Source organism: Notechis scutatus, chromosome 4, assembly GCF_049901735.1.
Source record: "Notechis scutatus isolate UNSWTSFEM ecotype Mainland chromosome 4, rNotScu1.2, whole genome shotgun sequence".
NCBI lineage: Eukaryota > Metazoa > Chordata > Lepidosauria > Squamata > Elapidae > Notechis > Notechis scutatus.
The window spans coordinates 162,889,775-162,907,157 of record NC_142012.1 but is presented as its reverse complement, the minus strand read 5'-3'; the positions used below and the strand labels follow the sequence as shown (position 1 = coordinate 162,907,157).

Sequence of the window (17,383 nt, the reverse complement as noted above, 5' to 3'; positions counted from 1 at the left end):
GAACTCACAGTCTCCTGGTGATTGGCCCAAGATCACCTAGTTGGCTTTGTGCCTGGGGCGGGACTAGAACTCACAGTCTTCTGGTGATTGGCCCAAAGTCACCCAGTTGGCTTTGTGCCTGGGGCGGGACTAGAACTCATAGTCTCTTGGCGATTGGCCCAAAGTCACCTAGTGTGGTTTTGTGCTAAGTGTGGATGGAATATTGTCTCTTGATTTCTAGCCTGCTGCCTTACCTAATAAACTACATTGGTTAAAATCATGATCCACCCGTGTCCTCATCCTACCCTTTCTATAGTTAATTCACACCTGCTTTGAACCTTGGACTTTCAACCGAACGGAAGTCCAGTCTAAAGCTACAAACATCTCCAGGCACATTTGGGAGAACCAACCTGGTGCCCCTTTCACCTCCAACCCTCACTTGAACTTTAATTTTCAGCGACCCCAAAAGAAGCCCTTCCGAATCTCCTCTTCATCTCTCCTTCCCTCTTCGAAACGCCACTCCGTCGGCATTCAGATTAAAAAGAGACAAAAGACCAGCCTTGATGGACCTGCCGATTTAATCATTCTTGATTTTATATTCCCGGAGCGCAGGACTGTGAAACACCATCCAACGCTTGGTTTGTTGTAGAAGATCGCGCCAAGCAAAACGATTCGTTTGACTGGGCTCAAGCCATGGATGACGACGGCTTCTGCTGCTCATCCCTAACTTGATAAGAAAAAAAATTAGGGTCGGTAAGCAGTCCTCTTTGAAGAAAGCCAATCTGCTGAATAGGCTAGGGTAGTTGTTTTGGCGGTTACTCCCTCTGGGATCGGCCTTGTACCTCCAAGCCTTGTATGTCAAGAGGCAAGATCTTGGCAACTCCAAAAGGAGCGCAGAACTGGTCATTAACATCCATCATAATTTTTGTATGATTAAAACACCATCTGTCATTCGGTACAGGTCCATGATTTCAGCAACATTCAGGGGCTTAGTCCTCCAGTCTGTGTTAGCTAGTATTGGCTAGAAACGTCTGTTCACTAAAATGTTGTGGTTCACCGGCAGCAGGTACGGACGGCTGAAGTCTCGGAGAGCGAGGACTCAGGTGAGGGGCCTGCGTGTGATGCAGGGATGGGGCCAGGACCATCAGGGAGTGAAGTGTTGCCTTTGGAGGTTGTGGGGGCTGGCAGCAGTGATGAAGAGGTCCCTGAGGAGCCTGTGCCCAGTGCACGTGTGCGTAGGGCTGCTCGAAGGAAAGAGCAACTGCAGCAGCACGGGCGACTCTGGAGTAAGGCTACAAGGTAATGACCCCTCCCTTAAGAGATAAAAGCCAGCTGAGAAACCAGAGTTCTTTGCAGGAAGCAAAGACGTTTTTGCACTCAAGCCTTGTGGGACGTTCGGACTCTCTTAGTTTGTGTTTGGAGACTCTTTTGTGTTTGAACTATTTCTTGGCAACTTTATCTAGTGTTCTTGGCAGCCTTGCACAACCTTGGCAAGGCTTGTTCTTATCAGAGACAAATTAGACACAGCCTTTTAACCGTGAAGGAACGGAATTCGTAAAGAATCATTCAAAGGTTTTGCTGTTACCTCTGTTTTGTGTTTGCTTCCTTGGAACAAGGTTTGGGTCAGAATAAAATATGCTTGCTGGATTCAACCCTAATCTCGGCTCCTGCAAAGGCCTGTTTGCACGTCAATTAAACCTCCACTCCCTCTCCAGTGTTTTAAGGTGTGTGGACTTAAGGTGGCCATTTTAAGATGTGAGGCAGCTATGCAGGGCTGAGGAATCCTGGGAGTTGGAGGTCCACACATCTTAAAAGTTGCTAAAGTTGAGAAATAAAAGCTCTAAGTTAAGGTAGGTAACTCCTCCACACAGCCAACTTCATGCTGATATGAAGCTTAAACTTCCTATCGGCAGGAAACCTGAAGCTCCGGGGCTATTCAAAAGCGGGAGATTTGAAATAGTCCAGAACTTGACCAGATATGGTGATGAAGCTAAATGCGGCCCATATATTCAATGGGTATTTATGTCCTTGTAACCCTGGCGTTCAACGGTTCAAATCCTGAAGTGAAGACTGCCGGATGTGGCTTATAGACAACTAATACCTGAGCTCTAATTAAAAAAAAAATCCCCAGCTACTATCATTTAGGTAGTTGCTCTCCTCTTACAGTGATTATTACTTTAAGTTTGGAAACCAGCAAGGCGGACTTTAGGAGCTTAGGAACTATTCATCCCAATAGATGAATTCAGCCTTTCCCAACTCTGCTCTCCAGATCTGTTTGGACTGCAACGTCCCAGAACCCAGCCCCACTCCAGATTTTAGGATTGCAGCCTCGACACCACAAGAGAACAACCAGAAGGACTCTTTAATGTCTCTTCCAGCACAGCAAAGCCGGAAGGGTGTTTGAGGCAGACTTTGCTAAGACATCAACTCTGGACATGCTTCCCAATACCAAGAATTTGTGCAGAGGGAGATCCCCCGAGACCACATGCCTCAGAAGATCGGATGTCCTTCAATCCACAATTGGGATGCTCGTTTTTTCTAGTGTGTCTCAACCTTGGCAACTTTAGGATGGGTGGACTTCAACTCCCAGAATTCCCCAGCAAGCCTGGATGACTGGGGAATTCTGGGAGTTGAAGTCCGCTCGTCTTAAACGTCGCCAGTTTGAGACACTGCTGTAGTATAACCACTGTGAAGGAGGTCCTAATTTCTTGCTCTAGGGCCGTGATGGCGAACCTATGGCACGCATACCGAAAGTGGCACGCAAAGCCATTTCTGTCGGCGCACGAGCTGTCGCCCAGAACTGACCCACTGTGTATGTGCACATGCCCGCCAGCCAATTGTCAGGTATCTACCACACATGCACAGGGGGGCAAGGCGCGTGGGAGGGGCCAAATGCGCATTGCATTATAGGTATAGGCCAGGGATGGGATGCTACTGGTTCGGCCTGGTTCTATAGAACCGGTAGCTCTGAAGAGCAGCTGACACCAAACTGGTTCTGTGTCTGCTGCTGTTTGGCCCACCTGCCCTCCCAGGGTTGTGGCTGTCCTTTATTTCCTGCTTTTTCAACCTCAGCTGCTTTGTGCAGCACGGCTGAGGTTGAAAAAGCAGGAAAAAAAGAGGCTTTTCGAACGCTGCGCACCCGCACAGCAAAACGCGCTCTCACTGAACTGGTTGTAACACCGATTGAATCCCACCCCTGGTGCAGGCACGCTCGTGCACGCCACCTTTCGGCACGCCCTCTTGGCACGCGACGACAAAAAGGTTAGCCATCACTGCCCTGGGGGCAGCTGACTACGTAGGAGGCAAACCTCCTCCCTAGGCCTGATAGAGGGGAACCACACGGTCTATGGGGCCCCGGCAGATGGGACAGGAAGGGGTGGGCAAGGCCTGGAAACAGTGGAAGCACAAGCAGATGTGGCCACAGGGCAGCAAGACGCACTCGCGGGGATTGGCCAAGCACACCACGCAGGCGTTGGCGGGTAGCTCTTCGTCCTGGTTGTGATTCCGCAGGTAGTCTTCAAATTCCTGCCGTTGGGCCTCCCGCTCCCGATTCAGCCGGCGGTTCCGGTGGGCTCGACGAAGGGCCCGCAGGACAACCGCCGCAGCCGCGAGGCCGCACACCAAAGCCGTCCATTTCCAGAAGCTGCTGGCTGACTGCAGGCTGGACAGCAGGGTCTGCCAGTCCTCCAGGCACAGGAAATAGCCGGCTCCGTTCGAAGGGGGCTGCAGGCAGAGGGTACCATCCGGGCGCTGGGCCAGCTCGCCAATGCCGGTCAGGCTGCTGCCTACCAAAAGCATCTCTTCCGTCTCCAGGAAGCCCTTGGGCTTCTCCCCACTCAGGTAGTGGCTGAGGAGGTCCTTGAAGCCATGGGAGGTCTGCTGGAAGCGTTCGTAGACAGTCTCCAGGGGCAGGTTGTCCGCCTGGAGAGGCAATTCCACGCTTACCGGCCCCGCCGCTTTGTCGGTGGAGGAAGTGAGGACGAAGGGGACGGTGTGCAGCTGCTCCAGCACCACCCTCTCACTGTCTGCCCTGCAATGACAGGAAAGCAATGGAGGGCAAAGCCCCAGTGAGGGTCTACTGATCTACGGAGGCCCAGATTGACCTCGGCCGGAGACAGCCACAACAGGAGCACAGGGCTGAAAACCACTTAGGGCAGGGGTCTCAACCTGGCAACTTTAAGCCTGGAGGACTTCAACTCCCAGAATTCCCCAGCCAGCAAAGCTGGCTGGGGAATTCTGGGAGTTGAAGTCCTCCAGGCTTAAAGTAGCCAAGGTTGGAGACCCCTGACTTAGGGGAAGGCATTACGCACAGCAGACCAAGACTCCATGTTTTCATGTAGCTTACTTGTTTACTCACCTCTCACCCTGAACATTTTTATAAGTAACTGAAGGCGGCGTATATGCCTAATACTCCTCCTTCCTATTTACCCCACACAAATTCTGTGAGGTGGGTTGGGCTGAGAGAGGGAGTGGCTCACAGTCGACCTGCCAGTTTTCAGGCCTACGATGGAACTAGAACTCACCGCCTCCGAGCAACGGGCCAAAAGTCACCCAGACGGCTTTCATGCCTCTAAAACAGGACTAGAACTCACAGCCTCTTGGTATTTCACCCCAAATCACCCAGCTGGCATGTATGCCCCTAAGGCAGGACTAGAACTCATAGTCTCCTGGTATTTGGCCCAAATCACCCAGCTGGCTTTCATGCCTAAGGCAAGACTAGAACTCACAGTCTCCTGGTATTTGGCCCAAATCACCCAGCTGGCTTGCATGCCCCTAAAACAGGACTAGAACTCACAGCCTCTTGGTATTTTACCCCAAATCACCCAGCTGGCTTTCATGCCCCTAAGGCAGGACTAGAACTCACAGTCTCCTGGTATTTGGCCCAAATCACCCAGCTGGCTTGCATGCCTAAGGCAGGATTAGAACTCAGTGTTCAGCTTTCTAGCCTGATGCACTAACCACTACACCGAACTGGCTCTCTCATTCCTTGACAGAAGGCAATTTTTTTTTTTGTTTTGAAGACTTACTGATCCTCTTTTGCAGAATGAACATCAAATGGATCTGTCCCTTGTTCTTTACTTTCTCCCTTTAGATCGTTCTAATATAGAAGTGGAGAACTGTGGCCCCTTTAGGCCTCATGGACTTCAACTCCCAGAATTCTGGGAGCTGAAGTCACCAAATCCTAAAGGGGGCATAGTTCCCCCACCCCTGTTTTATTATATCCAACCATCTATTGAAGCTTATGTTGATCTTTGAAATCAGATCGATGGCTGCCCGAGCTCCTAGACCTGCAGGTACTCACGTTTACACTCAGCTTTAGGATGACATGATCTAAGAAACCTTAACCAGGTCAGAATTATCCCAGAACACAGAAACCTGGACAGCAAAGGCTACACCTGTGTCTTCTGGGCATTGAAAGAAGCCGCCATCTTGTCTACTCTTGAGCAAATAAACGTGAACCACCGAGGATACTGCCTACTTCCCCAGCCCTCCTCCATCTTCTCCACTCTCACCAGCTTCGGGCCAGGCTGTTCCAGATCAAGCGATGCTCCTTCAGGATCAGTCTCTCAATGACTCCCTGCAGCTCCTTGTGGTACGGGCTGGTGAGGGCAGCTTCGACTGGTTGGACCACTCCTGAAATGACAGGCATGCAAAACGGTTGCAACGGGCAAGTCCAGAAAGGCCCCTAAGTAGGCTAAAAATGGCCCCCAGGGAGGGTGAAACCAGGGATCAGGGCTCCGACATCCACCCCCATTTAAATCAGGGGTCCCCAACCACCGGGCCCCGGACCGGTACCGGTCCATGGAACGTTTTCTACCGGGCCACCGGTTTGCTGGGCGCCGCCATCTTGTTTTGATGAGAAAGTGCTTCCGGGTGAGCTTTTCCAGTTGGAAAGCGGCGTTTGGGTCCTGAAGGAATCCTCGCGCCTTAGTTTCATTGAAGGGGGGGGCGGCTTCGAACGAAACTAAGGCGCGAGGATTCTTTCAGCACCCAAGGCAAGGCGAGCCAAGCAACCGTCCCGAAGCCGTCCCTGAAGCGAAGACCGACAAAGGTATAAAGGAGGAGTTGAAGGTGGCGGGGAGAAGCGGGGGACGGCTGGCTGGCCGGTTGCTCGGCTCGCCTTGCCTTGTCATGCGTGCTGATGCCGGTACCGGGCCATGGATCATTTTGTGATGCCGGTACCGGGCCGTGGCACAAAAAAGGTTGGGGGCCACTGATTTAAATCATGAGTCTCTTGCTGCATCTCTGAGTTTAAAAAAGTTTTATTAGGAGTGAACATGCTGGTGCTACCTGGGTGAAGCTGACTCTGAGACACGCCATTCATTTCACCCTTGACTCTGGTCTTCTACCACCCCCTGGATGTATATTCTCCAATGGGACACATCCATAGCCAAGAGCCATCAATCACGCTCTCCAGTAATAATCTTGCGTGCCAGAAGCTTCGGCCGCCTAGCCATTATCTATGAAAGCATTTAAGGAATGCACTACTACGTTCCCACTCCTGTCAGTCTGTGCTCCATTCAAAATTCAAGAAAGAAATACTCAGACTCCAATGATTAGAGCAAAGTTTTTTTCTTTTACTGAAATTCAAAGTGGAAGCTACAGGTAGAATTCTGAATCTAAAGAATTTGGCGCGCAGATCACATATACAAAGGGATGGAATTGTTCCCACCCCCAAAGTCCAAAAGACTCTTCCAATTAAAAGTTCTGAATATGATCATGTGGGCATCTTCAGGTAGTGATGAGGCCTCTGTCCGTGGACCTTGACATATTTTTGCTGCGCAAAGGAAAGAAAAAGCTAGGCAAGGAAATAGAAACTTAAGAACAGGAATTTATACTCCCTCCTCCTTCTCCTTTACAGCACAGGAATGTAACACCTCCAGCTTTCTTCCCTCCAATTCCCCCCTTACTAATGACAGCCGAAAGATGGAGAGCAGTGAGAAAGATGCATAGCCGTAGAAAAGATGTAGAAGATATCTTGAAGGCTGACAACTCCCTTTCTGGTGGCAATCTAAAAGACCAGAGAAGTATTTTTAAGTTGACATCAGGATCCACCAAGACCGGATGACCATCAAGGCGCCACGATCCCAAATCCTTCATCTCTATCAACACCAAAACGGCGCCAGTTTGATTGGAGCAACACAAAAGCCATTGGCCATGCTCTCGCCCACCATGCTCGTGAGTTCCTCAAAGCCTGGCACCCCACAAGCAATCCCATCACTGGATACACTGACCCACAACCAGCCTACGAACCCCTCTGAATCCAAATCCACAGTCAAACCAGAGACAGCACTGGTCCCCAACCAACTCACAAAAGCCCCCTCCAACTAGTTCACCTCCCAATGTCCCTGACATGATGTAATCTCGTCACAAGACCCATCACTAGACTTTCACTGATGACTCACACCTGACTCATCACAAGACCCTCACTTTATACACCCACACCTGAAGCCCTTAGGAGCAGGAAAACACTGACATTCCCCCTAAACTCTGCTGAAAACGTTACCTAGCGTGGTAATGAAACGTTTGGAAACCAAGCCCACAAGTTTGGGAAATGACCCTTCACCTTCATCGTCTATGGAGATTAGACTTTTGGGGGGATTTTCCCAGAGTCTCTGGTCCGCGGGATTTAAAATTATGAGTTTGGTGGTCCCTGAGGTCCAGAAGGTTGGTGACCCCTGGACTAGAAGACCTCCAAGGTCCCTTCCAATTCTTCTATTCTATTCTATTCTATTCTATTCTATTCTATTCTATTCTATTCTATTCTATTCCATTCCATTCCATTCCATTCTATTCTATGTAAATCCTTGACTTACAGACATTCATTTAGTGACTGTTTGAAGTTGTAAGGACACTTATAACCGGTCCTTGCATTTACAACCATTATAGGACCCCACAGTCATGTGATCAAAATTTGGGTGCTTAGCAATCGGTATGTATTAACAATGATTGCAGCATCCAGGGGTCACATGACCTTCCCAGATTTTCCCAGCTGGCTTCCGACAAGCGAAGTCAACGCGGAAAGCCAGATTTGTTTAAGGATCGTTATGACTCACAGAATTGCAGCAATTCACTTAACAGCCATGGCAAAAGGGTCGTAAAATCAGGCACAACTCACTTAACAACCACTTGCTAAGCAACAGAAATCCAGGTGCCAATTGTGGTCATAAGTTGAGGATTACTGTCAGGGTCCCAAGTAATAAATCCACTGCAAGCAAAACTCTGAGGCAGGTGAATTCCTCAAGGAACAGCTTTATTGGGAATATCATATTGGCACAGAGCTGGTGAAAACCGACTCTGAAGGGCCCCTTGGTTTTCACCTAAATAAAAGTAAAAGTTTCTCCCTCAACCCCAAACAATCAGTCACACGGCAGTCAATCACTGCAGTGCCTGCTGGTCTGGTGACATTGTTAGGAATATGAGTCACCTAACAGGTATTTGGGTTAGAAATATATAAACCAGGATAAACATATTAATTCTGTCTCTTTAAGAGCATGCTAAAAACTGCAATTGGGTGTGGTTACTCAAACGGCCATAAGATGGAGCCAGAAACCTGGGTTGTTTTAGTTTTAGTCTTAATCTCAGAAGAGAGTGTGTCTCCGTCTCTGTTTCCTTCTGTTGGAAAGTATTGCCGTTGCTCCATTTTTCCTAACTGACTGCTATTTCTGGATTTAATGTAAGTCTGATACTGAACTGTTTTTTCACAGTGGACTTTGATATTTGAATTATCCCTGGATTTAAAAACTGACTGATTTACTTGTGAATGACTTTTGGACTGCCTATTCTGGACTTTGCTTAAACCTTTCTGGAAGTAAAAACCTACATTTACTGTACAGTGTATCTGTGTACTGTGTGTGTATTATTCAAACACTACTCTCAAATACGTCTCCCTGTATGCGCTCATTCTCCTAACGGGGAATTACCTCAACAGACATCACTCCTCCTCCTCCTCTTGGCCAGGTCCGAGAATGTCTGTCAGCTTTGGAAGCCATCTTGAGACCAGATGCTCCCACACTGCCACATTTTGAGCCTGGGAAAGTGAGAGGGGGGAATTTCTTGGAGTTTATGTAGTTAGACATAATAATATTCTTTTTTTTCTAAGTCAAGGTCATGTTATTTTTGCACCTGGGTGAGGGGAAGTCTTAAGTTGGGACGGATGGTGATTGGGGCATGTGATGTGATGATGGGTGCAGGGGACGGATTTGTAGTTTTTACTTATTGCGAGGAAGCCCGGAACTTTCAGATTCGGGATTCCCCAATTGTGCCGGTTTACTATCCAAATAAAAAGAACTCTTTGAGAAGATGCCTGCCTCAGAGTTATTGGTTGGAGTGGAGGGTTGCTAGAACACTGACAGTCCTTGGTTCCCAGAAGAAAGTTACGAGAAAGTATTTTATTTTGACTACACAAGCCCAGCTATTTCTAATCCCGCTCCCCTTCCTATCCTTCGCTCCAGTGTAGCAACACTCAAGCTCCAAGATGGCTTCAGCCCGGTCAGCTTCAGGGTTGACAATTACCTGTAGTTAAGGAAGAAGTCAAGCGCTCGCCACCAAGTTCTACAAAAGTCATGGCTTCCTTTTGAAGATCTTGACAAGTTCTCTCCAAACGCCTTTACTGTTCATCTTTTACCATGCCCAAGCTACCTACATTTTAAATTCTAATAACTCTGAAACCAAAAATGAAACAGAGACAAGAGAGGAAGGGGGAAAAGCATTCCACTTCAGGGCAGGTATATAGTAAGCTGATGGCTTTCTTTTCAGTTGCAAGTTTGCCTGTCTCGAAGAAGGCAGCTCTGAATCGCAACAGAACAATGAGCTATTTTAACAATGAATGGTATTTTCCCATTGCAGATTCTTGTTCATTCCTTGGCAGGCATTTAGGAAGGATAACTGGTGCCAGATTCACAATGATAAATGGAAAAGGAAGGGACTGAGAAATTGGCATGATGAATTTTCCCTGTTCAAATCTTGGTGATCCTGTTTGCTGAATTTCTTACCTTCAATGACCACATAGGGGAGGCAGTCGCTACCTGCGGCAGACAGAATGCTGGGAAGATTTGAACCGACCTGGAGCTTTGGAGCCCCCTGCAAGAACATGAGAGGGAAATATAAATAAAAGAGGCAGTACCAGAACCTGTATAGAATCAAGGTGACTTGGAATCTCAAACACTTGCTTATTCACATATTTACCAAGGAAACTCACAAATCACTGTCTTATATGAACGTAAGCACTGGACTGTACATCAGATGAAACACCCATTTGTTTAGCAACTGACACAGTCATGGGCGAATGACTAGAATTGCTCATTGCATGAAGCTGTTTCATTTTGCCTGTTCTGAATTAAGAATAATCCAGCTCAAGTAATGAGGACCGAGAGCTACTCTGGTGAAGTGGTTAGAGTGCTGGCTTAGAAACCCAGGAGGCAGTGAATTCTAGATCTTTCTGAGGCATGAAAGGTATCTGGGTAACTTGGGGCCAATCACCAGGAGACTATCAGTTCTAGTCCTGCCTTAGGCAGCTAAACTGGCTAGGTGGACTTTCAGCCAATCACCAGGAGACTGTGACTTCTAGTCCCCACTTAGGCATGAAAGTTGGCTAGTGATATTGGGCCAATCACCAGGAGAGAGTGAGTTCTAGTCCTGCCTTAGGCATGAAAACCAAATGGATAAGTTTGAGCCAATCACCAGGAGGCTATGAGTTTTAGTCCTGCCTCAGATATGAAAGCTGGCTGGGTGACATGGGGCCTAGTCATTCTCCCTCAGCCCAACCCACCTCAAAAAGTTGTTCTTGTGGAGAGAACAGGCAAGGAAGGAATGTTATTTATTATTTATGTTTGCCACCTTGAGTTACTTATAAGGTAATAAAGCTGGGATAAAAATCTAATAAATAAATAAATAAATTCCCTCTCCCATCCAAAGACATAGCAAGAAGAGTGTGTGCAGCTGTATTCTTCCATTGTGCTCAGTAATAATACTGATTTTTGGCTTAAAAACGTTTACACCGGTGGGATTTCATAACTATGGCTGAACAACCATAATAGCTTAGCATACCAGAATCCAACTTATGGATGCAAGATAACGCTGATGTTACAAAACGTTATACTTTTTATCAGAGCAACAATTAAAAGGCTGTGAAATATAAATATATTATAAATACCATTCTTGCTTTCTCAAGAGCAAGGGAAAGACAATTATACAATACCTGGATGGATCTTAAGTGGGATTTTTATATTGTTTTGAGGGCTTTGCTTATGGCATCTGGCTGAAGTTGCAATGCTTAAGAACAATTCTTTAAATAAATCAATAAACACATTATAAAATCCTTTAGAACAATATTTTCCAAACTTGGCAACCCCTTAGACAGGTGGGCTTCAACTTTCAGCATACTGGCTGGGGACTTCTGGGCGCTGGAGCCCACAGCTCTTAAGACTGCCAAGTTTGAAAAACACGGCTTTAACTAGAACAATACATAAATGTCACACCTGGATTTTGGACACCACCTTGGCCTTCTTCCTGTGCAGGTAATAAAAGAGGCTCGAGAAGGCCAAGCTCGACCCCAAACAGATGGCTTCTCCTATCGTAAAGGGAAAAGTATCCATCGAAGCTGAGGCTGGAAGAAAAACAAAAAAAACAAGAATTCAGCTATCAGACAGAGTAGAGTAGAGTAGAGTAGAATAGGGAATGGAATGGAATGGAATGGAATAGAATAGAATAGAGTAGAGTAGAGTAGAGTAGAATAGAGTAGAGTAGAATAGAATAGAATAGTTGGAAGGGATCTTGGAGGTCTTCTAGTCCAACCACCTGCCTAGGCAGGAAATCCTACTACACCACTTCAGACAAGTGGTTATCCAACATAAAAACTTCCAGTGTTGGAGCATTCACAACTTCTGGAGGCAAGTTGTTTCACTGGTTAATTGTTCTGACTGTCAGGAAATTCTTCCTTAGTTCTAGGTTGCTTCTCTCCTTGATTAGTTTCCACCCATAGCTTCTTGTCCTGCCCTCAGGTGCTTTGGAGAATAGCTTGACTCCCTCTTCCTTGTGGCAGCCCCTGAGATATTGGAAGACTGCTATCATGTCTCCCCCAGTCCTTCTCTTCACTAGACTAGACATACCCAGTTCCTGCAACTGTTCTTCATATGTCAGGAATGCCAGGAATGGCAAGACACCTCACAATCCACCAAGATGTTTGACGACCAACGTCAGGCAAGGAAGAATCACCACACAAGCTGTGCTTGCAGGTAGTCCTTGACTTATAACAATTCATTTAGAGACTGTTCCAAGTTACGTCACTGAAAAAAGGGACTTGCGACCATTTTTCACACTTACGACCACTGCAGGTCACCTGAACAAAATTCAGACGCTTGGCAACTGACTTATATTTATGACAGTTGCAGAGTCCCGGGGTCCTGTGATCCCCTTTTGCGACCTTCAGTGGAAAAAGGCAGATTCACTTAACATCCATGTTACTAACTTAATAATAATAAGTGTAGCGGTCTACATTAACGTCTCATAAAATGGGGGCAAAATTCACTTAACCAATGTTTCACTTAGCAATGGAAATTTTGGGCTCAGTTTTGGCCGTAAGCCAAGGATTACCTGTATTCTGAAAGATGGCCCCTCTGCCAAAACAAAACAAGAAAGGAAGATGGAGAACCAAAACTTTAGCATACCGGGTGTTAGCAAAGAGGAAGGTAGGCCCAGATTGATCTTCCCATAAGGCTCAAAGTTTTGCCTGGAGTCTGTTTTATTTGGTGTGTCCTCTCCTCTTCCCAACTAAAGACCTTTAAAGAAAGCATAAGAAGGTTAGCCTGTTGAAACAGCAAATCCGATATTATCAAGCTCTAAAAACAACTCAGAATATTAACTAGATAAACCCTACAACAGGTAGGGTTGCTCTTGACTTACCACCATTCTGTTTATTTATTTACCGTGTTTCCCATATAATAAGGCCGGGTCTTTCTTTTTTTTTTGAGCCCTGAAAAAATGGCTAGGCCGTCTTTTTGGGGATGACTTAATTTCCCCCCCCCCCTTGCATCTTCAGGCGGGCGGGCAGCGACGGCTTGGAGGTTGACCTCGGTGTTGGTGGGGCACTTCGTATCGGGGTCAACGCAGGCAGCACCATATCCGGGCGTGCAACAAAAGTACTTCCTAACGGCAAGCCCCCCCACCATTCCCCCTCATTTCGCATGTTTTAATATAGGCCTTAATTTGGGGGGGAGGGGCTTAATTTCATTTCATGCCTATAAAACATGCTGGGACTTCCTATTGGAGGAGGCCGTATTGTTGGAGAAACAGGGTATTTATTTATTTAATTTATATTACTGCCTATTCACCCATGGCGACTCGAGGCAGCTAACACAATGTAAAACCATATTTAAAACAAAAAAATAAAAAATAATAACAAACAATAAAAACTAACTAAAAGAATGAAATAAATTAGTAAAGTACAATAGAACAAAATTTGGGGGGGGGGGAAACCAACTCCCCCCCCCTGCCCCCGACGACAGCAGATCACACTAGCCATTTGATGGGCTCCACCCCACTCTAGGTTTCCCAGGCCCGCTGGCAAAACCAGGTCTTCAGTGCCTTTTGGAATAGTATTAGAGAGGGGGCCACTCTAATCTCCAGGGGAATGATGTTCCAGAGTGAAGGAGCCACCAAGGAGAAGGCCCTTCTTCTGGGTCCCACCAGGTGTATCTCCCTCAGGCGTGGGACCCACAACATTCCCTGCCTCCCTGCTCTAATGGGTCGGGCAGATGTGACCGGCAAGAGATGGTCCCTCAGTGTTCTGACCCACACCCTTTTCCAACAAATCAAACGCAATCCAAAAGGAACAAAAACCTTGTAATGCTTTTCCAAAATAATTAGCTTTGATAAGTACAAGCTTCGCCAAATTGTGCGAGGCTTGCCAAAAGTTAACAGACAAGAAATAATTTGCAAGACACAAATGTTCAAATACAAACTCAGGATACTGGAATGTCCACAAGGCTGGAGTTTCAAAACGTCTTTGCCTTCTGCAAAGAAGGTTAGTTAGTTTCACAGCTGGCTTTTATCTTCTTGAGAGAGAGGCCATTACCTTGCAGCCTTACTCCCGAGTCGCCCATGCTGTTGTAGCTGCTCTTTCCTACGAGCAATCCTGCGCACACGCGCACTTGGCACAGGCTCCTCGGGAACCTCCTCATCACTGCTGCCACCCCCCACAATCTCTGAAGGCAGCAGTCCACTCCCCAATGGTCCGGGCCCCTCATCTGAGTCCTCGCTCTCCTCAGCCGTCCGCACCTGCTGCCGGTCAACCACAACACTCAGATAACCCGGTCCCAAGCCATGAAGGGCTTTAAAGGTGACAACCAGCACCTTGAATTGCACCCGGAAACAAATCAGCAACTTGTTTAGTGACGGTTTGATGGCACCGAAAAAAGTGACATGACAGGTTTTTTTTCACACTTATGACCGCTGCAGCATCCCCCATGATCACGTGATTCAAAGTTTGAATGCTTGGCAATGGATTCCTATTTATGACGGTTGGAGATCAGTTTTTGCCACCTTCGGACAAGCAAAGTCAGCGGGGAAGCCAGATTCACTGAATAACCCATGTTACTAATTTTTAAAAACTGCAGCAATTCATTTAACAACCATGACAGAAAAAAAGCATCCATTAGGCAAAAACTCCCTTAACCAAGTCAACAACAGAAATTTTGGGCTCAATTGTGGTCGTAAGTCGAGGACTACTTGTAGATTACCGCTCTGTGTTTGTTTCATGAGTAAAATGTTCTCTTGAGGAGCAGAAAGTCTTAAGGCCATTTTTTTTGGATCACTCATGTTTGCTGAACCTTATATAATATATATTGTTATAATAATAATATTAAAAGAAACCTTCATTTTCCATCTAGTTTCCATTTAACAAGCTAAACTGGAGACTGAGGGACTAAAATATTATATCTGTTTGTACTGTGGAAAGGGAACTTCATGAGGACAGTGGTGTCACCCAAGCAGGAAAAGCCCAAAGGGAACATCAGGCCAGCCATAAAACAAACTTGCATAGGAAAAGGAGTCAAATAAAAGGTATTAAAGAAGCCCCTTAGACAAAAGCCCAAATAATTAAGAAAACTAGGGAAACAAGAAAAGAAAAACCTTACAAACACAAAATATATTACAAAGGAGACAGACAGGAGATTGCCACAAAACAAATATAAGAAACCATTAAGCTAAAAGAGATTAGGACGAAACCGATAATACAATCAAACTGCCCTGCAAAGTTTGCCTTCCACACCCCATGGAGTTTACCCTCCGGCGGAAATAAAGACAACCCCTGACAGGATTTAAAACATTAAGAAATATAAACGCAAGCACTCACACACAAAAGGAGAAAAGGGTATAAAAATCAGGGACTTACCATACGAAGGTAGCTAGCCCAGGAACGCAGACTTCTCGCTATCTCTCGCCTTCCTGAAAAATAAAAAGATCCAGCTTTCAAGCAGTTGTCCATATCCTTGTGCCGGAGCTCTCCCAGCGGGAAAATCGAATCCTCAGAAGAAAGGCATTTTGACAGCCTTTCAACAGTACAATGCATTCGAAAGGTATTTTTCCATTCAGAATAGAGCTGGAAAAGGGGCCTTGGAGGTCTTCTAGTCCAACCCCCTGCTCAAGTAGGAGACTATATATACCATTTCAGACAAGGGCTTGTCCAATCTCATCTTAATTTCTTCTTATTTCTTGAATATTATTCTACTTCTGGATAATAGTTTTCAAGGGACTTCCCATATTCTGCAAACTTTCATTTCTCACTTTCTTCCCAGCACTTGGCTTGTAATTCCTCCCAGCTGACTTCCAGCTTTTTTTTTTTTTTTTGGGGAGAAAAGACCTCTGAATTCTGAGTTTTGTTTCCTTTTGCCTTTCAAGGCTTTTTTTGGCTGTCTTTTGCAAAATATTTTTAGATTACCACAGTCCTCTGCAGTGATGTAAGCAGTTTCTTAAACTTGGAAAGTTTAAGATGGGTGGACTTCAACTCCTAGAATTCCCCCGCCACCCAGGTTCCCTTATTGCTGGCTGGGGAATTCTGGGAGTTGAAGGCCACCCATCCTAAATTTACGAAGCTTGCCACCCATCTTAAATTTACCAAGCACACAGATATAATGCTTTTATTCGAAAGGGCATGGCGTGAGTGCACAAGATGATGAACTAAAAACAATTGTTCGAAGAAGTTTCATTAATTGGGATATAAAATAACCTGAATAAAAGCCATCTTGAGTATATGGATGCTTTACTGGATTTGAACCCCGCAAATGTGTACCCTGAAATGGGTCTCTGGCCAAATACCACAGCTGGGTCACAACTGTTAGGAAAAGTCCTAAAAAACAGAACTTAAGACTGAAATGTTCCTATTAGGAGCTAATTAGAGGTGATTACAAGAAAAGAAAATATATAATACACATATTGATAGCAGCTAGAATGAGGTATGCTCAAAACTGTAAATCAATCAGAGAGTAGTCCCACAGATAATATGTTAATAAAAAAAAATATGGATTGTGAGGAAATGAATAAACTTACAATGGAATTGCAGGAGAAGGAAGAAAAAAAATACTATATGGTCTGGGAGAAATGGTATGTTTGGTTAGATAACAGGAACAAAAAACAATGCAAAATGTAAATGTAATTGATGTATGTGTGTGTGCGTGTGCACGTGTGTGTAAATGAATATGAAAAAGCCGATGCCACAACTTACTGCAAAAATTGTAAATATGATTTGTTTTTAAAACTGTAAAACCTTAATAAAAAATTTAAAGAAAAAGGAAAAGTCCTTAATTTTCTGCAATATACATTTACTATAACATTTTCTGCAATGTAAATTTACTGGTAAATTTCCTGCAATATACATTTACTATGACATTTCCTGCAATATACATTTACTTTTACATTTGACCTTCCTGCTGAGAAAAAAACAGAAGGCAGCTCAGAACAACAATACAGGGAAAGAAAAATAAACACAATAACGCCAGCGAAGGAAGTTTATTTAAAGTTCAAGGAGCAATTAAAAGTTGGAGGAAACAAGTCTTTTCTCCCCGTGTCTGCCTGGCCCCTCTGATGAGCCATCTGTAACACCCTATGCACATGCTCAGAGGCACCTTTGTTTTAAACATTTCCAGTGGCGGGATGCTTTACTTACCAGGCTACTGCAAGGCTCAACGTCTCCTGGCAAAAAAACCGGAGGGGGGTGATTCACGATCCGAAGCTTGGTTCCCGTTTCACTTTCGAACCAAACAGCAGTACCGGAGCATGGTCGACCGCTTTAACGTGACGCGAAGGCGCATGGGAAACGAAGTTCCTAGAGCCCGTTAAGCCGGCTTTCGCTTCTCTATGCCTTCTCGCTTTGAAAACCACAACTCCCGGCATGCCTTTCATCGTTCTT

The 17,383-nt window shown here is 45.8% G+C and overlaps 1 protein-coding gene across 2 annotated transcripts; it reads right to left on the bottom strand.

Annotated features, from left to right (window-relative positions):
- Positions 1–539: 539 nt before the first annotated feature.
- Positions 540–17,280, bottom strand: LOC113431111 (mitochondrial ubiquitin ligase activator of nfkb 1-A-like). Of its 2 annotated transcripts, XM_087965517.1 has the most exons (7): positions 17,141–17,229; positions 15,371–15,423; positions 12,648–12,758; positions 11,460–11,587; positions 9,975–10,062; positions 5,493–5,613; positions 540–4,009 (listed from the first exon to the last, which is right to left on the bottom strand). In XM_087965517.1, the coding sequence occupies exons 4-7, from the start codon at positions 11,574–11,576 to the stop codon at positions 3,295–3,297; spliced, it is 1,041 nt and encodes a 346-aa protein (XP_087821643.1). In that variant the 5' UTR covers positions 11,577–11,587; positions 12,648–12,758; positions 15,371–15,423; positions 17,141–17,229; the 3' UTR covers positions 540–3,294. The 2 variants fall into 2 exon arrangements, with proteins under 2 accessions (XP_087821643.1, XP_087821644.1); XM_087965518.1 differs by lacking the exon at positions 15,371–15,423 and having other exon boundaries at positions 17,141–17,280.
- Between the last annotated feature and the right edge of the window lie 103 nt (positions 17,281–17,383).